Genomic DNA, 24,377 nt, shown 5'->3' with positions numbered 1-24,377 from the left:
AAGGGGAGTTTCTCCAGGAATGCGAGTGCTGGGAAGGAGCGACTCGTGGAAAATGGGTGGCATCTCTAGAATAATGCGTATTATCTCTGTGACCTTAAGTCTCACTTTTCTCATCTTTGAAGTGAAATAATCATGCTCTCCCTCTCACTAGTTCCTGTGACGATCAGAAAAGACACAGTACATAAAAACTTAAATTGCAAAGTTTTGTGCCAGGGTTAGAAACAAATCAAGTCAGTCAGTTATTTAAACCACATCATGTATGCTTTTCTGTGAATTGACAGGATCTATTTGGGGAGTAATACTTATATCTAATATTCTGCTAAATGCCATTATAATGACCTATAATAAATTATTCCAATTAAAAACAGATTTAAATGGTATAACTACACAAAATTTTTTAATAGATTTGGATTTAAGTTTAATAACCCAACACATATACATTGTTTTAAAGCATAGAATTAGATATAGATTTACAACACAACTGAGTTTTTTGAGCTCCTAATATGTGCCATAGGGTACAAAGAAGGATGCAAGGCTGCTAAGAAGTATTGGGCTCCTTATCCTCAGGGAGCTTTTGTCAAGGCAAGAAAAAGGTATACCAAGAGAAAATGATAGAAGTAGTAGGCAGTGCATGATAAATGCAAATTAGACTATAGAAGTTCATAAATTGGAGAGGTCATTGAAGACCATCATGGTCAAGGAAAGCTTTCTAGAAGAAGCTGGGATTTTAAACATGAGTAGAGTCAATTAGGGAAGCTGAAAGAGAGTAAGTCCTTCAGGGAATAGAATGCAAAGTCTTACAAGTCAACTGCCCAGAATGGAATTTTTTTCTTTTTTTTTGAGGAAGATTAGCCCTGAGCTAACTACTGCCAGTCCTCCTCTTTTTGCTGAGGAAGCCTGGCCCTGAGCTAACATCCGTGCCCATCTTCCTCTACTTTATATGTGGGATGCCTACCACAGCATGGCTTGCCAAGTGGTGCCATGTCTGCACCCAGGATCCGAACCGGTGAACCCCGGGCTGCTGAGAAGCAGAACGTGTGAACTTAACCGCTGTGCCACCGGGCCGGCCCCCAGAATGGAATTATTTTAAATAGGATGCTCTGTTGAGTCTGAGGGATAGTAGGCCTTGAATTCAAGCCTGAGCACTTCAGGCTCTATCCTTTGAGCTTTTGAAGGTTCTGGAACAAAGGAATTACATTAAGGAGGCACTATTTTAGGCAGAGTAATCTCCCTTGTGCCACTGAACAAGATGGGCTTGAGAAGAGTCTGGTGGCCTCATCTCCTGAGTCTCAGGCCTCCTTCCAAAAACACTAGGACAAACACTTTTATGGTGGGAATGCTGATTGCCGCCTAAATAAAAGAGGTTTCACTTTCTGTGTTCCAATCCGTCCCATTTTCCTTAAACGTAGATTGTTTTTCAGATTATAATTATGTTTCACTTTATCTTCTTCACCTGCCACGTCTCCAGATTCTTGTTTAAAGCCAGCACAAAACTAATTTCAGTAGATTTTACTATTTTAGAGTAGGGAGCATACTTAGGGAAAGATTACACGACATAAGTCCTTATCAGTCCTCGTGTAGGTTCATTTTCAGTGAGTACACTTTGAAGCAACCTGGTGTTCCTGGCTCGTGTGAGCTCTCACCTGACACTGCACTCACAGGGGCACTTTGTAAATACTGTTGAAGTCTAAGTGGTAAATGCCCAAGCTTGTCTCCCTTGGTGTTTTAGTCAGCTGTGTCATCATTTGGGAAATGTCAGTAAGGTTGAGGAACAGCCACTGCTGTTCTGTAGGCTCATACTGGAGGTGCCAGCTTGGGTTGTGAAGTGCCCAACCACTGTCACCACCACCGGTAGGAACCAGGGTCTAAGCGGGGCTTGCTTGACCCAGCTTTCTTCCCTCATGACCATGTGTGATGGTTGTAGCCCTTTAAAGATAAAATCAGTCTGTCCTAATTTCTGAAAAAATTGTTAGACGTGAGGTGAGGTTGGCTAAGCTGCACAAAAATGACAACAGAATTTTCTTTTGTCTCCTCATTCTGACTTGTTTGAAGGCACCTCTTTAGCATCTCTACGATCACATCAGTGACATAATGCTTTGCATCTCGTTTCTCAAGAGTGTCTGATCATATATGAGCACTGAGGACTGAGGGCTTAGATCTTCAGCCCCAGGGACTGAGAGAGAGGGAGGGAAGGAGAAAGGGAGACAGGAAGGAAAGAAGAAAGAGAAAGAAGAAAATGTGTGTGTTTGGCAGGGAGGGTACTCCTTATTCTGAAAGCTTCGAATCATCAGAGAAAAGAGCTCATTGCATATCACAGCTCGGATGAGTCATTCTGGATGTAAAAAAAGTAGAGATGGTGGGTCTCAATCCCAGAGACTTTTCAGTGACTCACTCTGGTGGTTTTACAATTACCCCGTCCCGCAGGCTTGCCCCTCCTGCCCGATCCTTCTTCGTCCTTAGGAGGAAAATCATTAGGAAGGTTAAATTCAGTCCCGCTGGGTATAGCGTTGACTTCTACACAGAATACTATTTATACATATATGTAACATTCAATCGGAATTCAACCACAGTTTTTTTGTGACCACACGATTTTCCAAGTCTTGCAAATTTTTAAGAAATTTGAATTTTTCAGCACAGTACAGCTTGTCTCCTAATGCCATAGAAAGTAAGATTTCATATTTCCATATGTTGTCCGGGGCTGCTTGAGAAATAATTCTGTGGATTAAAGTTGGGCCAAATATTTCGGTTAAACTGTAGAGCAATTATTTTGAATAAAAGCTTGACTATTCAAAAAAGAAAAATCTAAAACTTAGTTTACAACAAGTGTCAGTAAACTCCTCCAGTGAGCTAAATCCAGGTTGCTGCCCCCTTTTTTTTTGCAAATAAAGCTTTATTGGAACCAGGGGGGAAAAAAGCTTGATTATTCAGCCTATTTTATTACTTTTATTTTCCTGAGGGTTGGGAATAACCAAGTGCAAGTTTACAGTATCTGTGGGGTGGAAACAAGAACATATTAAAACCTGAAAGTGGAAATGAGCGTTAAATGCTTTGTCTTAGGATATTGTGCGTGTGCTCGTGTTGTAGTGGTAATTCTGATGTAGGACTAAATTCATGATTCAGATGGAACCTCTGAAGGGTTGATCAACATAAATTGTCTATTACCTGTTGCTTCCTCTAAGTATAAAAGAATTTTTCTGTGCAAAGTGCTATCACCCTTTAGTTCTTTTCCAGTTCAAGGTTACCCTTAGGATTTACATCTTTGCCTTTGCTGCTATTCTTTAGGCATATTCAAAACATGAGTGAGATCAAGACTGATGTTGGACGAGCTCGGGCATGGATAAGATTGTCTCTAGAAAAGAAACTCTTGTCCCAGCATCTCAAGCAGTTGCTGTCTAACCAGCCACTCACCAAGTAAGGATTGCCCCCTGAGGCATTTCTGTTTCTTTGACCTGTGTTTACAAAGCAGATTGCATAAGCTGCCAAACTGATGTCTTCAGCATCAGTTGCTGATTCCTCCGTACGTGCATTCTTCCTTTCTAACAGGCATGTGCTTCAGAAACTCTGTCTTGATGTAATATTTGATTATTTCTGGGAGGGCATGAATTTCATGGCCATTGGGCCAGATTTCTCTGTTCTAATCAACAAAAACAGCTAAGTAGTCCCCAAAGACTGACAGTAACATCCAAAAGATGGGTTGAATTTATGTAAACTTTTTTGTCATATTGTAAAGATCACAACAAAATCTGGAGTAGCAGAAAAAAAAAAAGTTCACAGTAAAGGACTTCTTCTGAGAGTCCTGCCAATGCTTACATTCAACAGTTTAGAGCCAGGAAACTAATCAAGTACATATTAATTAATTGTTAAGTGTTTTGATAGTTTCCTTTACTGGATCCAGAAACCTTCCTGGGTGAAATGTATCATCTGGATAAATACGTACATTAGAGCTAATGTGAAGGCTAAGGATTTTGAGTTCTCTAGAGCAAAGGTATGCAGAGAATTCAACCAAGACCTCAAACCTGACAGTGTCGGAATCCCATCTTGGTAATCCAATTCTTTCCATAGTTTTGCATTTGTACATATCACGGTTGGATTACTTACCCCCTGGAGCACTTTAGGATGTCTTCATGTCCAAAGAATAGGTTTGATAAAGAATGCAGTGTGAAGTCTGGCTGGTGAACCTGAGCTTGTTCTCTTAAAAATGGCTACGCGCCCACCCATCCCAGCCCATCAAAAGTCATTCATGCATGTTGTTTCCAAAGTACAAAGAAGAAAATGATAATCATTTAAAATCCCACCACATAAAAGTGAATACTGTTTCATGTTTTCTTCTGTACTTTCTTCTATGTGTTTTCTTGTTGTTAAGATTATACTATATTTGCGATTCAGTATCATCCTTTTTTTAGCCTAACATTTTATCGTAAACAATTTGCTATATCCTAACGGTTTAAGCTCTCAGGCTGAATGCCTGTGTTCAAATACCGCTTTAACTATTCACTATGTAAATAGCCTTAGACAAGATACTTAACATCTCTGTATCTCTGTTTTCCCTATCTATAAAAGGAGGATGCTAATAGACTTACCTTGTAGGGTGGTCATGAGGATTAAATATATTAATAACTATAAAATACTTAATAGAAAGTTACTTATTTTAAGAGTATTAGTTTTGTTTTTGCTAAAACTCTCCTGAAACTTTATTTTTAATGGATGTACCATGATATATTTTTACTTTTACAAATAATATTTTAGTAGACATTTAAGTAAATCTTTGCCTGCATTTCATATTATAGCCTCTGGACTGAGTCCTAAAAGTAAACTTAATGTGTCAATGGGTATGACTGGTTTAAAATAATTTTTACCAACAAATTGCTTTCCTGAAATTTTCAGTCGCACTGTCTATGAGAACAGCTATTCATTTGCCCCACCTCTTATCAGCACTGGCCATCACCTTTAAATCTTTGTTAGTTTGATAGACAAAATGGATTTATGGGGGGTTTTTTTCTTTAATTACTAACTAGGTTAAGAATGCATTATTAACTGTTTATATGTCCATTTTCGTGAGTTGTCTGTTCTTTCCAGACTAAAGTTTCTGCCCATAGCTTGTCTAAGTGGAGGTGCTTATTTTTAAAGGAAGACAAAATGAAAAATACGCTGTACTACTGTTGTGTGCTTGTCTCGTCCTTGCCCAGGAAGCTGTATAAGCGTTATGCTTTTCTACGTTGTGAAGAAGAAAGGGAGCAGTTTCTTTACCATCTTCTTTCCCTCAATGCTGTGGACTATTTCTGCTTCACCAGTGTGTTCACCACTATCAGTAAGTCTGGAGAAATGACTAAGTGATGAGTTGCTCAGGTGACTAATGGAACAAGAGTGTCTATGTTTTAAAGTGAGACGTACCAGAGTACAGTGCTAGACGCTGTGAGGCGCCCCGCAGGTCTCCCTTTAGGAATGAAGGTTGTGTCCTAGCCGCTGGGAGTCCTGCCGCCCGACAGCCCTCAGCTGTCAGCTCCGGTGGGGAGTGCTCACCAAAGAAAGCTACCTTCCCAGAGGTCATTCCTCCTACAGGGCCCGCCGGCAGCCTATGACTGATCAGTGGGCTGTCCCAGAACCCATCAGGGGACTAGCTGAGGACTTCCTTGTGACTGCCTCACAGCTCAATTCCCGTAGCCAATCCTGCTTTCTTCTTCACGTGTTGATCCCAGAAGCAACACGCTGCATGCTAATTTCTGACTCAGAGTCTGCTTCCCAGGAAACCCAGTCTACAACAGGAAATGGAATGGATGTGAAAAGGAATGTTTTACTACACCAATATTCCAATATCTTGTCCTAAACACATAAATTCAAAGCACCTGTACAGGACAGTAATAGATAACTGAGCATCACTAAACTTTGATGATTCAGAAAGACTTCAGGATCCTGCTGGATGTTGTAGGCCTGTAGAGGGAGGAAATGCTGACTACAGATGTGGTTTCAATGAGCGGAATTGTAGCATTTATTCTGTTCACCATTACTAATTCTTATTTGCAGTGGGTCCCCTTCCCTACTTTGGGGAATTTTTACTTGTATCGGTTTGGAGTTCTGTTCAGCTACAAGTATCAGAAACTTGGAAAACAGTTTAAACAAATTGGTAGTTTTCCTTTTCTTACATAACAAGAAGTCTCATGGTCAGCAGGCTGAAGTGCCGTCGTGGACCCAGGCTCTGTGCCTCTCCTCCTAGACAATCCTCAGTACGTGCTAACCAACCTCGTGGTCACAAGATGGCTCTTCTGAGTCCACCTTTCAACAGGAAGAAGGAAGGAATGCTGGGAAGAAGGGTCCGAATCTGTGCTACGGAAACATAATTTTCCAAGAAATCCCACTAAATAGCACTCACATTTCATTGGCCAGAATTGTGTAGGTTTTGGCTTTTCTAGTCTCTGGTAGAGGCAAACAAGGGAAAATGGAGTTGGAATGGCTGTTGGGCCAACGTGTGCTATCTGTCAAGCTGCTATTAGTTTATTAGGTTACTGCAGATATAAGAAGCTAAGATGTTATGAACAGTTTTGAAAGAGAAGAAATAGCAGCAGAGGCAGCTACGGCTCCTAAGGTCCCCCTGTGTCTGCAGAGTCCTCTTCATCTGAGTAACGCTTTCAGTTTGAGGAATCGAGATACTCCATGAAAGAAATATTCTGAGTCTAATAGTATTACTGTTTCTGTACTTTATGAAATTACCGTCGTGCATCTGTGGGCCCTTTGCAGCCACAGAACTGCTGGCCCTAAACTGGCCTTTTTCTGCAGCCTTTCTAATCCTGTCAGTGAAAGAAATGAGAGAAGCCGCTGGCACCTAAAATAGCGTCTTGCGCTAACCTCTTCTGCTTTCAGTTTCAGAAACCATTTGATTCTGGTGATTACTCAACCATGAAAGTATGGCCTTTCCTCTGACATTTTCCTTTCCTTCAGCCAAAATAAAAAGACAGAAAGGGAGGTTATTCACCCAACATTAAAGAAAGTCATTTATGTGAAATTGGGGAAATGAACCATTTATCCCATTCATTTTCCTCAGCTGAACCACGAGCTCGTAATGTGAGGCTGTCTGGGCCCCTTGGCCAGTAAATGCGCTTCATCCTATGTGTAGTTTCTTCAGGGAGGGCTTCTTGTACCTGCCCCCCCCCACCCCCCATGAATGAATGAATGAACAGAAATCCCAAGAATGCCGACAAAAAACATTGATTCTACTCTGCTTTAAAAAAAAAAATGTATGGCTCTGAAGGGTAAAATGTGCTGATGTGTTTGAGCCATCCCCATTTTTTAAAGCAAAATGGAGGGAGTGTGTAGTGTCTAACTTTAGATGTTTCTACATTTGGGCAAAAGACAGTGATAGGACAGTGACATCTAGTGGTGTGCCTTCGAAGCGCCTTCGGCAGGAAAAGGTTTCACACAGATCTCTTTCCCCGTCTCGGTTCTTTCCCTGGGGCTCCTCTTGCACATGAGTCACCTTCATTGCTTTCCAAGTTGTGGTTTATAGACTTTATGTTCTGTCCAGAATGGAAGTGCCATTGTTTGTTGTTCTTGGCTTGTGTATTGAGCTGTAAAATCAGGATGGGAAAGTTTTGAAGTGCGGTGCTTGAAAGCATCGCCCAAGAAAATCAGCAACAGGGGGATGCTATCCAAGAAGTCATCCTCCCCCTTTTTCTTAGGAAACCATACCAGGAACCATGCTCATTTGTACTCGATTTTGGAACGAGATTAAATAAAAACGTTAAAGCAATGAAAATACCATACAGCACAGTCAATGTTCATGTCCTCAGGTATTCTGGTGCTAACGCCTGGGACTGTTTATAAATGCAGTGGTGATATATGCCATGAAACCACCACAGGTATTAGGACTTATGGCTTATAAACTGGACCTCGTCTTTCTCAGCTGGGAGACATTATGATCTCATCTTTTTGTTTAAGTACTTCTTGATAGATCATAAAAAGCAAATTATCTGTGAAAGCCAACAGAGTTCTTAGTATATGTTTGTTTTGTTTTCGGGAGAATTTTATTGTAATTTCTAATTAATGTCGGCATTTCTCTGTCAGTGATTCCCTATAGGTCAGTGATCATCCCCATCAAAAAGCTGAGCAATGCCATCACCACCTCGAACCCTTGGATCTGCGTGTCGGGTGAGCTGGGAGACACGGGAGTAATGCAGATTCCCAAAAATCTCCTCGAAATGACTTTTGAGGTAGGTCCAGCTGATGGCTTTCTTAGCAGAAAGTGTCATACATAGTTCCACACGAGGATTCCAGCTTCACTTTCCCGTTTTCCCTTGACTCAAATCATATAAAGGAATACTCAAGCATGCAGAATCATTTTTGTGATTATATACCTAAAGTTTTCTGAAACGCTTACGCTAGTTTGTTTTCTGTTTTAATTGTTAAGCTCTGTTCTTCTGCTTATAATAGTGCACTTTTCAACTTTGCCAGGTCCTACCCCATGACTCCCAGCGCCTAGCCCAGAACCTGGCGGGTAGGGAACTTTCAAGTAAATGCCTTCCCCACAGTCGTTCTCTTCCTTATTGTAAAATGCTCCCTGCCTGAATCTGGCCAGAAGGACAGGACAGCTGACAGCCATGCTTATGGCTTTTAGACCACAAAGTGACATTTATAAAGTGATTTTGTAAAAATACCTTCCAATCTGTAGCCAGTTTTCAGGTCTAACCGGCGAAGTATTCCCGTATGTTTGAGCCCATGGGCAGGTTGATCCCGGCCTGTAGGAAGAAGACGGATACCCGCTTCTGTTTCAGAAGAGAAGCGCTACCAACTGAGTGTCCTGCTCTCATGTTCCTTCAGGTCTAGGAACAGAACATTCCACTCAGAGTCTTAACACCCCCCAAGAGCCCATTTTGGCGCAGTCTGTCCAGTGGATTCACAGCCATCTGTGTATAAAAGATTAAAACCCTTGCCTTTTCTTTGACTACCAAGTATAGAATATAAATTGCATGATAAGTCCCATCACTGCTGTTTCCAAACTCTCTCACATCTGCCTACTTCGTTCCATCTCTGCTGCCCCAGCTATTCGAGATGCCACCTTCCCTCACCTGCACCACTCTGATGCCCTCTCACTGTGCTGCAGAGAAGTCAGGGCTTTCAGAACTCAGAGCTCTGATGTCCCCAAGCACACATAGTCGGTTGGGATCTGTGATCTTTTATCAGAATTTAAAAGTCAGAATTTAATTGACATTTATTTTTACTATTCCTATTATCATTGCTTCTTTGTACTTGTCCCCAAAGAGCCAGGAAGGACGTTGATAACTATGTTTTTTTTTTTCTTACAATAGCTTCAAAGACTCCTAATAGGTGAGATTTGAGGTCAGTTCTGCCTTAGTATTTTGTTAGAAACAGAAAAATAGTTGTGTCAGTGATTTTTTATATCTATAGTTGTTTTTCTGACCTCTCTGTAACTGAATCTAAATAATATCCTTTTCCCACTTCCTGAAATAATTCTCAGCCCTCAAGGCACAGATCACTGTCTCTGTGTTGTTTCTGGGGCCCAGTTAGAAATATTCGTTCCTTCCGCGTGTTCTTCTGGCACTTGTTTCCGTCTCTGGTCTAGGACCTTGTGCAGGCCCCCTCATTTGATAGTTAATGTCCGTATGTCTCCTGTCGCAGTAGATGGGATATATCAGATGTGCCTATCTTTCTCTAGTGCATTGCGGAACACATTGTGGGCTGGGTCCTCTGCAGTCGTTAAACTAGATGGAACCAAAGTGCCACTGCTAAAGCTGAGAGGTAGCTGGATGGGACCGGGTGCTGAGTAACCTTTGGTCCTGTGCCTACAGTGCCAGAACCTGGGGAAGCTGACAACTGTTCAGATTGGTCACGATAACTCGGGACTGTTAGCCAAATGGCTAGTGGATTGTGTGATGGTCAGAAATGAAATCACAGGACATACATACAGGTAAGTAAATGTCCTTGGGAGTTCAGAATCTTTTGTTGAGACTCTTAAGAAAAGGTTTAAGAATTGTTTTCTTTCTAAAGCTTTCCCACTGCCTTCTGAATTTTAGTTTCATTATTTGAGTTGTTTTGTTTTTGTTTATGTACTACAAAATTTTATTTGATTACAAAATTGCCCCAAAAAATACTTTAAAAAAAACTGATTGTGTTTGCTGCTAATGCTTAGTCCACAAATGTTGAAAAAGATTGGTGTAAAAATCTTAAAATAATTTCAATAAGAGGAAAGGATCTTTCGGGCTCTATTAGGTACAGCCGTTAGCCCACTTTGCGAACATTCTCCTCTAACTTAACTCCCACATTAGTTTCTAGCTTGAAAATATTTTTGTCAAAACTAACCACAGAATTTTAATATAGACTAAGTATGAGAAAATATTAAAGAATTATTTTAATTTGGCTGAGTGTGATAATTTATGGCTATATAAGAGACAGCATCTTTCTTTTTCAAAGATTCACTGTGAGGGGTTTTTAGGAGTAAAATGTCCTGATGTGTGTAACTTACTTTAAATATTTCAACAGAAAATGAAAATGAAGCATATGGCAAAGTGTTATGTCTAGGTGATGAGAATGTGGACATCTATTATACTATTCTACTTTTCTATACATTTGAATGTTTTTTTTTTTTTTTAAGATTTTAGTTTTTTCCTTTTTCTCCGCAAAGCCCCCCCCGGTACATAGTTGTATATTCTTCGTTGTGGGTCCTTTCAGTTGTGGCATGTGGGACGCTGCCTCAGCGTGGTTTGATGAGCAGTGCCATGTCCACGCCCAGGATTCGAACCAATGAAACACTGGGCCGCCTGCAGCAGAGCGCGCGGGAAGTTAACCACTTGGCCATGGGGCCAGCCCCTTGAATTTTTTTTCCTAAAGATTTTTTTATTTTTCCTTTTTCTCCCCAAAGCCCCCTGGTATGTAGTTGTATATTTTTAGTTGTGGGCCCTTCTAGTTGTGGCATGTGGGACACCGCCTCAGCATGGCTTGATGAGCGGTGCCATGTCTGTGCCCAGGATCCAAACCAGTGAAACCCTGGGCCACCGAAGCAGAGCACGCGAACCTAACCACTCAGCCACGGGGCCAGCCCTCATTTGAAATTTTTCATCATTAAAAAAACAATTCCACAAACGGTAAATGTTGGGCTTCAGCCATGGTGCCATTTTAAAAATTCTGGTTAAAGCTAGTAAACTATTAGTGATTCAGAAGTTTCTTTCTGTCCTACCAGGTTCCCATGTGGGCGGTGGCTGGGGAAAGGCATTGACGATGGAAGCCTGGAGAGAATTCTCATTGGAGAATTGATGACATCAGTGGCAGACGAGGATCTGGTGAAGCAGTGCCGGACTCCACCCCAGCAGAAGTCTCCCACCACAGCTAGGAGACTCAGCATCACTTCACTGACAGGAAAAACTGCCAGTAAGTAGTTGACTTTTTATTTTTCACTGTGTCTCAAATGGTGCAGGCATCGTGTGGCAACTTCACAGAAAACTGTTGCATTAAGGAACCATGGTAAGGAGATTAAAAAGAAGAAAGCTGAGGAAAATTAATTGGGGAGAAGGGACTTTAAAAGGGGGGAGAGGATAAAGGGGGAAAAATAAGGTTACACATTAACAAGTAATTAAAAGCCAGAAGAATTTAGATGTTAAAATCCAATAAAAACTGTATGCTCTGTTTTAATTAAGCCGTGGAAGTATGAGTAAATAATATTTTACCTGAAGGAGGAATAAGGACTTTTATATATTACCATACTCCTGGATAGCCACATCTAGCAATCCAGGGGCCCTTATTCTAAGAGGAATTCTAAAAATTCCTCTCCCCACCTCCCAACTTCCTACAGAAGTGATAAAACAAAATGCTATAAAGGAGTGAGTTCTCTGGATTGGATGCTGTGTTCACGTGCCATTTTTAAGAGCATAATCAACTTTTAATTTATACTAATGTGGGCATCAGTAGGCTGAATAATGTGTCCCAAGGATATCAGATCCTAATCCCTAGAGTCTATAAATGTTACTTTATTTGGAAAAAGGCTATTTGCAAATAAATGTGATTAAGTTAAGGATCTTGAGATGGAGAGAGCATCCTGGATTATCCAGGTGGGCCCTAAACGCACTCACATGTGTTCTTCTAAGAGGGAGGCAGAGGGAGATTAGACACGCAGGGGAGAAGGCAATGTAAAGGTGGAAGAAGGCAGAAGTTGGAGTGATGCGGCCGCCAGAAGCTTGAAAAGGCCAGGAGCAGATCTTTGCAGAAAGCCTCCAGGAGGAGCGCGGCCCTGCCGACACGCTTTCTGCCCCGTGATACTGATTGCTGACTTCTGGCTTCCAGAACTGTGAGAGAATAAATTTCTGTTGTTTCAAGTCACCACATCTGTGATCCTTTACTAGTGGAGTCACAGAAAACTGATACAGAGGCAGTATGACTTAGTGAAAAATGACAGAAGTTTCTCAGTGAAGTGATTGCATTTCAACTATGGACAGTAAGCATGAGTAGAATAACCAATGTACCTAAGAGGTCCCTAGTTTGCTAACAAAACAGTTTCCTTAGATATTGTTAGTCCCTCTCTGTTTGGTAGCACATCTTGATAGATTAACGACTAGAATGATATAGTCTAAAATGCCCCTTTCTCAAATTATTCCCCTGATTCATAATTCCTTTCTGCCCTCAGAAGGAAACTTCACACCACACAGTCACTAGAACAGCTAAAATTAAAAAGACTGATAATACCAAATATTGGTGAGGATGGAGAGCAGTGGAATGCTCATACATTGCTAGTGAGAATGCAAAAGGGGAAAGTTCTGCAGTTTCTTATAAAGATACCCATATACTTACCTACACTTGACCCAGCAGTCCCACTCAGGGATATTGACCCAAGAGAAGTGAGTACGTATGTCTACACTGAGACCTGTACTCAGATGTCCGCAGAAGCTTTATTCACAACAGCCGAAATGGAAGCAACCCCAGTGTCCAGCAGCTGGTGAATGGATGAGCAGAATGTGGTGTATCTGTTCACTGGGATACTATGCAGCAATATATAAAAATGGACAAACTATTGATACACCTAACAACGTAGAAGAATCTCAAAAAGCATTATGCTAAATGAAAGAAACCAGACACAAAGGACTAGATACTGTATGATTCCATTGACAGTACATTCGGTGATAATGACAGAAAGTAGATAAGCTGTTGCCAGGGGTTGAGGGCTGGGAAGGGGACTGACTCTAAAGGGGTCCAGGGGAACCTTTTGGGTTGATGGAAATTTTCTATATTATGACTGTGGTGGTGGTTACATGACTACAGATCGATCAAAGCTCATCAAATTGCACACTTAAAATTGGTAAATGTGTTGTATGTAATACCTTAATTATGCTGATTTAAAATTAAAAAGTAGATTTCAGCTCAGTCCATCCAAATTATTACAACTTCTGAATCAGTCCAGTTTCATGGGGTGTTGCTGTTTTGAGAGGCCTTTTCCTCCACTTTTGGTCATACTTTCTTTCCTTACTCAATAAGCAGGGAATTTTAAATAAGCTTAAACTCAGAGACGGGTAACTTGGTATTTTTCTCACAGAGTTTGCAAGGTGATAGAGAACTAGAAGTTTTAAATCAGTTTCAAAATACTACTGATCAGTACAGGGTTCTTTTGGAATGAATAAAGCTTTCAAAGTGGATCCTCATGTTTCAAAGAGAAAATAGGGGCCGGCCCCATGGCCGAGTGGTTAAGTTCATGTGCTCCGTTCAGCGGCCCAGGGTTTCGCTGGTTCGGATCCTGGGCACAGACATGGCACCGCTCGTCAGGCCACACTGAGGCAGCATCCCACATGCCACAACTAGAAGGACCCACAACTAAAATATACAACTATGTACTGGGGGAATTTGGGGAGAAAAAGCAGGGAAAAAACAAAAAAGAAAATTGGCAACAGTTGTTAGCTCAGGTGCCAATCTTTAAAAAAAATACAAGAGAAAATATTGCGAGAAAGGTAAAAGTGAAAAATTACTAGGAGTTGAAAAGGCCACTGGATCATTCCTTCAATCATAAGAGGTTTCCATTTTAATGATTTTTAGGCATTGGTGTAGAAAAAACTTACTTGAGTTTTACCTGAAGAATGTTTTATGCAAGAAATCCTCCAACAGTGTGAATTCAGAGATTCTTAAACACTGGAATGTATAGTTTGTCCTTCATAATGTGATACGTAAATTAGATTTAATAGTTAATCACCACTAGCAAATATCAAATATTTAATTTTTCTCTTGTTACCTACCTCTGCCCCGGGAAGAAACCTGTTTACCACCTTTTTGGGTTTGTTTTTTCACCATTCTTGGGATTTGAGAGGCAAAGGCAGCCTAGGCAAAGGCCCATTCGAGCCACCCACCAAGCTGTCCCTCAGGAACAGGACCTGGATGAGCAAGTGCTGGCTGGGAGAATGAAACAGCGCCCAGACAGACTGACTAGCCAGAAAGGATAGCAGTTCTGGGCTTCGGGCAGGGTGCCCCAGTGTACCTACAGCTTCCCCTTAATTTAAACACAACAGCAAAAACGCAGATTCCAGGCTAGCCCTTCAGAGCTTCAGGAACCTTCGTCTGTGCCCACGGAGGGACTCAGAGGCAGGTGGGATAAGTGCTACCTGCGGAAGGATGCTGTGGGTCTTCCCACCTCACTCTGCAGATCTTGGAACTTGCTAGCACTTTGTGACGGCACCATGCCAGGTGATATGCACCTAATGTCTCATTCACTTTTCCCAGTGACCCGTGAGGTGTGTATTTTCCCTATTTTAGGCTGAGAAATCTCAAACTCAGAGGAAGTTAGACATTTGACCAAGGTTATAGATTGCAAGTGGTAAGGCTGGGATTTGAATCCAGGGGGTCTCTTGGACTCTTTTCCATTGTGTCAAGATGCCTCCCACTTGGCCAAACTGGCCCGAGGCAAGTTTAATGGAACCCTGACATGCCAGGCTGCTCTGGCGAAGTGTTTCCTGCACAGGTGTACACAGTTGATGTCCCATCGTACTTTGGTTTATTTCCCTTGCATGAGAATTCAGACTTTGTTTATTATTTTTCAGAACCCAGTGCTGGACAGATCCAAGAAGGAATTGGAGAAGCTGTGAACAATATCGTGAAACATTTTCACAAGCCCGAAAAAGAGGTATAATGGGCTATAAAACTTACTACAGTCGGATTTTAAAGCCACTTTTTTACATGATACATAAGGCAATAGAGGGTGCTTTAATTTTCATTTGTGAGTTCTCCAATAGCTGCAAAAACGTGCTTCATAGCGACCCTCAGCACTTGTTTCTCTAGTGTTTTTCTTAAACGTAGACGCAGCAGATTATTCTTTGGCGCTGTGTGTTGTGCTCCACAGAGAGGAAGCCTCACCCTGCTGCTGTGCGGGGAAAATGGCCTGGTTGCAGCCCTTGAACAAGTCTTCCACCACGGGTTCAAATCCGCCCGCATCTTTCACAAGAACGTCTTCATCTGGGACTTCATAGGTAAATTAAAGTGGATGTATGTTATCATAAGGGCATTGAAATATTTCTTGGAAAACTGAAAGACCCAGGAATTTGAGTGAATAAGAGTTAGTGACAACAGTGTGTTTTTAAAAATAAATATCAAATAAGCACTATCCTTGCTTTTCATTCAATCAACAAATATTTACAGTGTCCACAATACTCCAAACACTGTTCTAGATGCTCAAGATATAATCAGGGTATAAGTAAATAGGGCCAGCCCCGTGGCCAAGTGGTTAAGTTCACGTGCTCTGCTTCGGTAGCCCAGGGTTTCGCTGGTTTGGATCCTGGGTATGGACATGGCACCACTCTTCAGGTCACAGTGAGGCGGCATCCCACATGCCACAACTAGAAGGACCCACAACTAAAATAGACAACTATGTACTGGGGGGCTTTGGGGAGAAAAAGCAGAAAAGAAAAGAATAAAATAAAAAGAAGATTGGCAACAGTTGTTAGCTCAGGTGCCAATCTTTAAAAAAAAAAAAAAGATATAAGTAAACAAAACAGAAAAATTCCTGTGGTGGGCAAACTTACATTCTGGTGGAGACAGGAGGACAAACAATATACAAAAACTTAAGAAATATGCAATTCATCTAGTATATCAGAAGGTGATCATTGATCTGGAAGAGCAGAGAGCAAGGTAAAAGGAAACAGTGGGGAGCACTCTAGATAGGGAGTGGTGTAGGCTTTGTTGACAAGGTGCCATTTGAGCAGACGTTGAGGACGTGAGGAAGGGAGGCATGTGAATACCTGGGAGAAGGGCAGTCGGGCTGAGAGAACTCCAGGGCGGAGCCCCTAAGCTGGGAGTGTGCTTGGCTTTTCCTAGAAGAGCAGGAGATCAGTGTGACTGGGGCAGAGTGAGGGAGAGAGAGAGGAGGATACTGCGGGAGAGGGATGTTTACTGCCAGAGCTAGCCAGGTTGTGCGGGGCCTTCTGGACCATTGGAAGGCTTGGAGCTAAGGAGTGACATGATATAACTTATGTTTTAAAAAGATTACTCTAGCTCCCTGCTGTCCAATATGGTAACCACTAGCCACTTATGGCTATTTAAATTTGAATTGACTTAATTTAAATTAAATTTAAAATTCACTTCCTTAGTCACACCAGCCCTGCTAGTGGCTACTGAATTAGACCTTGCAGACATAGAACGCTGCCATCATCACAGAAAGTTCTGTGGGAGTGTGCTGCTCTAGCTTGCTAAGGTTTGTAATCTTTATTTTGGTATGCAGTTCTTCTAGAATTCCAAGTTTCTTTAAAGGGATGATAAATCATTTTGTGTTATGTAAATAAGGCCTAGATGAAGTAGGTGATTTCATCCAACTTAGAATTTTTAGACAAAGAAAGAAAAATTGACAGAGCTGGGCCCCCAGGAGTGCTTTTAAGAAAAATCTTTTGGAATGCCTAGAATCTTACTGCTCCTGCTTCTGATTTGTGTACATATCTCTTCCTCAGATTTACTGAATCAGTTCCATTTCAAAGATTTTTGTTGCAGTGTCAGCCAGCCAGTCAATAACTAGGACAGAGGGTACCATCTCCATGGCTACCATGTCTTTGCTACTTACTTCTAAAAGGTTCCAGTCTTAGAAGTCCATTTTTATTTATTTATTTTGCCAATTTCCATTTCTTTTTGTTGTTGTTATTGTTAAGATTTTATTTTTCCTTTTTCTCCCCAAAGCCCCCCAGTACATAGTTGTGCATTTTTTTTTAGTTGTGGGTCTTTCTAGTTGTGGCATGCGGGACGCCTCCTCAGCGTGGTTTGATGAGCAGTGCCATGTCTGTGCCCAGGATTCGAACTGGCGAAACCCTGGGCCACAGAAGCAGAGCGCATGAAGTTAACCACTCGGCCACGGGCCAGCCCCCAATTTCCATTTCTTGAAGGTATACAGAAGAGAGTAACTTCCTAGCCATCGAGAATGCAGTCTAGATTAGAAAATAAACTCCTGGGAGCATATTGGTCCACCATGAAATATGGACCTCTACAATTCATTGTGAAACCAATGATAAAGTAATGATTTTGGTTTCAAGACTGGCTGTAATGCAAAGCATCATTAGTGTTTCTAGAATAAACTCTGTGGTTAATCTTTCTGTATATAAAATATTGATGTGTATTGTGATATGATTCTGACTTCCTTCTCCAGAGAGAGCGGTGGCTTATTTTGAAACCACTGACCAGATTCTAGACAGTGAAGATGATGTCCTTATTCAGAAATCATCCTGCAAAACCTTCTGCCACTATGTAAATGCTATTAATACCGCACCCAGGAACATTGGGAAGGACGGCAAATTCCAGATTTTTGTTTGCCTTGGAACACGGTATAAAGCCAGTTCTTGACTTTCCCTGTCTTTGTTATGTGTTGAACAAGAGTCCAGAGTTATATCAGATGGCGCCCCTTCCAAAGCTCTCCCGTGGGTTTCTTTCATTCCAAGTTTTATTATGAGACTCCTGTGTATTGAGTGCTGGCTATGTGTTGGGCACTATGCTGAGTACTTTACACACATTGTCCCATTTAATCCTCCTCTCATGTGATCACCACCGCTACATAAAGTAGCAACCAATGTCCCCATCATGTAGATGAGAAAATAGAAAATAGATGAGGCACAGATGAGTTAACAAGCTTCCCCGAGATGACACAGCTAGAAAGAGGCAGAGCCAAGATTCATACCCAGTCTTACTCCAGAGCCCAAGCTCTCAACCATTATGCTGTACTGGCTCCAGAGGTAGGTAGATAGGTAATAGGTATATTGGTAAATGATGAGACACACAAACACATATACACATGTATATTTACTGTGTGGCGCTTGTATAGTGTATATGCACACCATGTTGCTGTAAATTTAACAAGACTGTGGAATTCTAACTATATAAATAATTCTTGGTATGTAAAGTCTTCTCTTTAAGACTATTTCCTACCCCTGTATTTTTTGGAAAGTGACACCTAGGAGCTGTACAATCCATTAATTCTAAAACAGCTCTCAGAAACTTAAGACATGAAACACACAGTCCTTTAGAAGATTTTTTTAAGTTGTCTGTGCAATATTTTGTTTCCTTCCACACCCTAGATCCCCAACGAGAGATTCGGGCTGGCCTGGTTATGGCTGCCCTTGTCATGAAAGGCACACTGCGGGGTGCTCAGTAAGGATGTCTTAGGTGCTCAGTGACAGATATCTGCTGTCAGAGTTGAATCAGGAAACCCTGAAGACTGAGATTTTGTCCTTCCTTCTGGAACAGCTGGTTTAAGAACTAAGTTCTGTATTTCTTCTTAATAAAAGGGGCCCAATTTCAGCTGTGCTTTTAGAGTTCCTTTTGAACATGATTCTTATCTCCTTTTATCTCTTTACTGTTCTGATTTATTAGGCCAATGCAACCCCTCTTTTGGTTATAAAATCTACTTAATGTTTTGCTTTGATTTTGTTCCTTACCTTGTTATGTTGTATAAGTTTTTAAAAAAATGTTAATCCCTACTATTTAATGTAGTCTTTCTTCCCAGAAGGTCAGTATACTTTGTCATGCCTTGCCGCAGATGTCTCAATGACACCCCTGTAAAAAAGAAATACAAAATCACATTCTGTCTCTTTCTAAAAGTGGTAAAATCAGAATAGAGAATTTCTTTAATGTGCATAAATCCTCACGGCCACTTTGTCCAGACCTACTTTTAGGATCTGATGAGTTTCCCATTAGCTTACACTCTCTCATTACTGTACCTTTTGAACCCGTAAATATCCAGCTTCCTTCCTTTGGTTTCCTCTCTGCTGACCTCAGAGCTTGGCTGGATTTTGCCCCATCCAGCCTCACACCTTCCTGCTGTCGCCGCGTGTGCGCATGGTTGGGCAAAGAAGTGAGCAATGCTCAGCCCCTGTTTCTGTTTGGGTCTGTAGGGATCGCCTCCTCCCACAGTGGATCCCATTGTTAGCTGAGTGTCCCGCCATCACGCGAATGTACGAGGAGAGCGCCCTCCTGCGAGACCGCATGACCGTCAACTCGCTCATCCGCATCCTGCAGACCATCCAGGACTTCACCATAGTCTTAGAAGGATCGCTCATCAAAGGAGTGGATGTGTAACCCAATGGCTAGAAACTCTCAGTCCAGGCCCCTTGCTCCTGAACCGTCCCCAACTCCGGGCACCAATTTGGACTTGTCTGAAGAGGTCGTGAGCCACTGCGGGGGGCAGCGCACCGTACCCCCCCCCCCCCCCCCACTGAACAATCCTCACGCTACAGACAAGGAAAATGCTGTATTGTAGTTCATTTGAACCAGGAATTTAGTATAAAATAGAGTATTTTCATGTGTTAGATGTGTGTAAATATGCTATCTTCTTTAAGAAATTATATTACTCTAATACAATACTTTTCTTAGATTGAATATTCCTGTGACTTAAACTAAGTAGCTTGAAAGCACTGGGAGTGGGTGGGGAAGAGTGGTGCTAGTCAGGAAGAAGCCAGTAGACCTGTAAATAGAGTGCAAGCCAGTCGGGCTTTTGTTTCCTCCAGGTACCAGGAGGAACCCAGAATGCATTGTTCTGTCGTGTCCATCCATCCTTCCATCCTGGTGTCTGATCCTTTGTATTGTGAATGTAAACAGCTTTACCTACTGTATGAGATAGTCCTCACTGTACCTTTTCAGTTACAAATGGTTTCATACATTTGAATTGAGTCACTTTTCCAGTCTTTGGAAAATTTTTTTCTGTCGGCACAAGATGAAGATATACTTCAAATATTTTAAATACTGGACCCCAGGAGCTTGGCTGAGCTGGAAAGAGAACACACAAAGCCCTGAGAAGTGCGTTAAATTGTGGGATTATAACTTCTTTACACTTTGGAAAGATTAGCCTAGACTAACTTCATTCTTGGCATTTTTATTGTTATTTGAGGTGCTTTGGGGAGATGTGAATTTCAAAGAGTTGGCCTCCTGGTCGTAAGAAGTGCGGACAGCAGCTTGATTCCGTACTTTTCACTTGTTCATCTGAACCCTGCGCAGTCCCTCACCTCTTAAGGATAACCACAAGCCCCGTCTTTGTTAGGTTCCAGTCAGCCCTCCCCTCGCCCCGGGCCCATCCCCCTCTCAGGAAATGGAAGGAATGTCTAAGAAGGAGGAGGGCTCTGTGTGGCTTGGAATGTTTTTGTGAAAGTATTTGTTGACCATGATAATGCAAATAACAGAAGGGGAGAGAAAGAATGAACCCTTTCTGGGTGGTTCGGGGCAAGCTTTCTGTTCCTTTGTAAGAGGGGGTAATAATGTAAAACAAGGGGCCCCGAGAAGGTAAAAGCCAGTACAGCACAGGCTGGGAAAATGGAAGCAAAACAAGAGGCGACAGTCTTGAAAGACCAAATGTGGCGAGTGACTTTCCAGCTTGGTGTTTTATAAGGAAGTTGAATAAATGTGGTGTCGGCTCGTTCCTGCAAGTCTTCACCCTCCCGTGGGCCCTGTGACTCTAATTAGGCATTTGCACTTTGCTAGCAGCGAAATTGCCTCAGCAGTGCTAGGCTTGTTCCCCGTTGTGGCTGAGAAGCAAAGCCCGACCTCTCAGGCCCCTTGTACAAGCCGGGGCTCCTGGGCTTTAGCAGTGGTGTCATTGCCCTTATTTCCTGGAGGAAGAACCCGATGGAACCAGTGCCTCCCTCCCTGCATCGATCACAGTATTCAGCCGGGGCAGCCCAGGTGCACCCCCTGTCCACAGGTGACTAAGTACTTGGGGAGGAAAGGGGGAGGCAAAGGCAGCACTGAGAAGCCCATGCAAGGTTTAAGAAGACAGTTCTGGGTGACCTGGGTAGGCCAGACATCGGTCTGCTGAGGGTAAAGTGTGTCCACAGTGGCTGTTCCAGGGACGTGGAAAGTCCCTTACGTGTTTCAGTGATCAGCAAGCGCAGAATGAGCCAATCCAGGGTTTGTTCTTATTACCTGTTCCATAAGGCCACTGTGGACAACCAGAGGGATGACTTGGACAGCATACTAGAGGCGAGTCATCTAGTCCAGCCTTCTCATTTTATAGCTGGGAACGCTTGAGGATCAGAGAGATGAAACACTTAGCCCTGCAGCTGGTCAGTGACAACACAGGGTCAAGAACTCGTGTTTATTATTACACTGGGCTGCGTGAAACGGACCTCCAAGGCATTCATATTGCTAGTTTCTCCACCCTGGGATCTTTATTCATCCACCTATACAGGTAGGAAATAAGGATTAATATTCATTTATAATAATCATTTATAAGGATTAATATTCATTTTAACAAATTGTTCTCAAGAATGATACCAGAACTGACACATCCTCTAGAATGCCAGGCCCTTTAAACGAGTCGCCTTGGGAGCCCATGTCATTATTCCAGAGATGCAGCCAGTGCTCCTGACACATAGGGACCTTCCTGTAAGCTGGGTGAGTGGCCTACAGCCCATCCTTTTAAATATTACCAGTGATAGTAAATCTTGGCCTTTCAGAAGAAATTTAATATTTGGAAACAACAAAAAGTCCTTAGGATCCAAATTGGTGAACAAAAAGGGTGCTTAAGCAGAGCTTGGGGTCGTAAAAGAAACACAGTTCTAAAGAAATAAGACTTAGTTCTTATGTGGCTGTTATAAACTTGAGAGATAGCTCTGTGTCTTTGAGCCAATACCAAAATATTTTGAGCAGGACAGTAGCAGACTCTTCAGAATAAATGCACAGTAGCCTTCCAAGCTACTTTTAGAAAGACCTCACCCATAGACTTAGCCTTTCTATTATGTTAATTTTTAAAATTAGTATATTGCTTTATAAGCACCTCAAAGTTAAAGTAATAAAAATCGATTTTGTAATTGACTGTTTTCCTCAAAATAAGTTAAAAGTAATGCCTGGAACCATAATTAGTATTTTCACATAATAATAATAGATTGAGAAGAATTTTTTTAATTAAATTGCCAAAAATATTACCTCTTGAAACATTTATTTTCCAAGTGTTTTCAAATGTCCTGAAACTCCTCATCTCAACTTTGTGACACAGTAGCATTAGACCGATGTTGGTATTATGTATAAGACCCTCTTATGTATAATGACCCTGGTTGGGACTCATGAACGCCTTAAAATGACTGAGGCTCAGTGTGGGGTGGTATAGAGTAGGTAGGGTCCTGCGTGGGAAAAAACAGGATACTGAGAACAAAAGTAAGGCCTCCCAACCCTTCCCATCCTCTTTTCCACTGAGGAGTGAGAATTTGATATAAGAAAGCTAAAACTTGCAAAAGTTTGTGATTTCCCTCTAAAATTTATTTCAAGTGTTTCACACATTTTTATACCTTTTGTAGCCCTGAGGTATTTACTTTAACGTGGCTTTTTAAAAAATCATTTTAATGAACTTCTGTCATGTTATATGAATGATATAGGGGAAATACTGAATTGCTCATATTTCCTTTTTTTGGCAATAAAGCACTGTTGTATGTAAATGTTAGTGAAAGAGGAGTGGAGACCATACGTAACAGTTTGTAGAATACGTTGACGCCTCTAACATATTCTGAAACATGAGGCAGCAGACGAGGACCTCAGATCCCCAGGGAAATATTTATTTGACAGCATTGGGAGTGTAGCTCTTAATAATGAAATACCTTCTTTATGCTAAGAACTATGATTTTTCAGTAGATTTCCATTTTAAGAACTGTATTTTCTCTGTGAGGTTTACAGAAACTAGTCTATTTCTTTTCACCATGTTGAAAGGACAATCTGAACCTTCGCTCTTTTTGTTTCAGTATTAACGCACCTTCATTGACTGAGAATGGAGTCTTGAGCTCTTCTCTACTCTTATAAACCGAGTCCTATTTCCAAGTCATTTCTGTCTTTTGAAGTCCCTGTTCCTTATATAAGTATTTGTTACCTGACCATTTAGCATAAAAAGAAGACAGAAACGAATAATGAACTACTAGGCCCTGTTCCTGTTACAGTACATGTATAAATCTCTTGAATCAGACTGATTTCCAAGCTTTTTGAGGGGGGTGCTGATGGAGTGTGATCAGCAGAATCCCAGGAGAGCCTTGTCCTCCCAGATATTACTAGAGCTGAGCGTCCTTTCAAGGACAAAATAAAGATGGGCTCCAGAAGGGTATCACATTGAGCAATTAATGCCAGAGTGGGAAAAAAATCATCCCCAAATTGCTCCTCGTTTGAAGGAATCCAGGGTATCCCTGGGTCACAGGGGAGGGAATTGTGCTTGATCTAGTCACCTGAATGTATTTGTGTGTGGCTCCAGGCTTTATTCCAAACACCAAATCTGGGTGAGAGTAGAGAGGTATGGTCAGGAGATCCTTTGTCAATCAAATGAGGGTGTGAAACATATAGAAAAAAATCCTCTATATTACACTTGAACCGTGTATAAATATACCCTGTATATCTTTTTTTAAATGAGCATTTCTCCATTTAAATTATATTGTTTTTCTTTGTATTGTTTAACAAAATGCATCAGAACTGGATTTTCTTTTTCTCATCTGAACATAATATAAAATTGAAAGAGTATTGTGATATCAAGCACTTTAACATACATATCAGAGAAACTGACGTGGGTTTTTCAGGTTTTGGAGTACATATAAATATGACTTTTCATGCTTTGTTCTTTACAAATAAAACTGTGGGATTGATACTTTGTTTTGCTTCATTATTTTAGAATCTTAATACTGAATGGTTCAGAGGGCTGGTGACTTCAGGGAGAAGAGAGAAAACCAAAATCATTGTGCAGTTAAAATCCAGCCTGCTGGGCAACTGGGTATTCAGAAGGGGTAAAAAAAAAAAGAAAGAAAGAAACTTGAACCCTACCTCACACCATATGAAAAAAAGTTCTTGGCTTAACCTAAATGTAGAAGAATGTAGAAGAATCTAACAAAATTGTCAGAATATAGGATGTATTTATGAACTTGAGAAAGGGAAGTATTTTTTTAAACAAGACACTAAAAAATAACTAGCATTGTAGTCCA

The 24,377-nt window shown here is 41.4% G+C and overlaps 1 protein-coding gene across 7 annotated transcripts in view; it reads left to right on the top strand.

Moving 5' to 3' along the window:
- Nucleotides 1-24,046, top strand: part of DENND5B (DENN domain containing 5B) — a 178,852-nt gene extending 154,806 nt beyond the window's left edge. For all 7 annotated transcript variants that reach the window (XM_044775300.2, XM_070493947.1, XM_044775299.2 and 4 more), the window contains 9 exons: nt 3,283-3,411; nt 5,187-5,308; nt 8,056-8,201; nt 9,798-9,916; nt 11,186-11,373; nt 15,015-15,097; nt 15,314-15,440; nt 17,597-17,771; nt 19,335-24,046. In XM_044775300.2, the coding sequence (XP_044631235.2) occupies nt 3,283-3,411; nt 5,187-5,308; nt 8,056-8,201; nt 9,798-9,916; nt 11,186-11,373; nt 15,015-15,097; nt 15,314-15,440; nt 17,597-17,771; nt 19,335-19,518 (1,273 nt within the window). In that variant the 3' untranslated portion in view covers nt 19,519-24,046. The remainder of the gene's footprint in view (nt 1-3,282; nt 3,412-5,186; nt 5,309-8,055; nt 8,202-9,797; nt 9,917-11,185; nt 11,374-15,014; nt 15,098-15,313; nt 15,441-17,596; nt 17,772-19,334) is intronic.
- Nucleotides 24,047-24,377: the final 331 nt, after the last annotated feature.

This window comes from Equus asinus, chromosome 22, assembly GCF_041296235.1.
Source record: "Equus asinus isolate D_3611 breed Donkey chromosome 22, EquAss-T2T_v2, whole genome shotgun sequence".
Lineage (NCBI taxonomy): Eukaryota > Metazoa > Chordata > Mammalia > Perissodactyla > Equidae > Equus > Equus asinus.
Note: the sequence above shows the minus strand (reverse complement) of the source record. Positions and strands in the feature narration are given on the sequence as shown.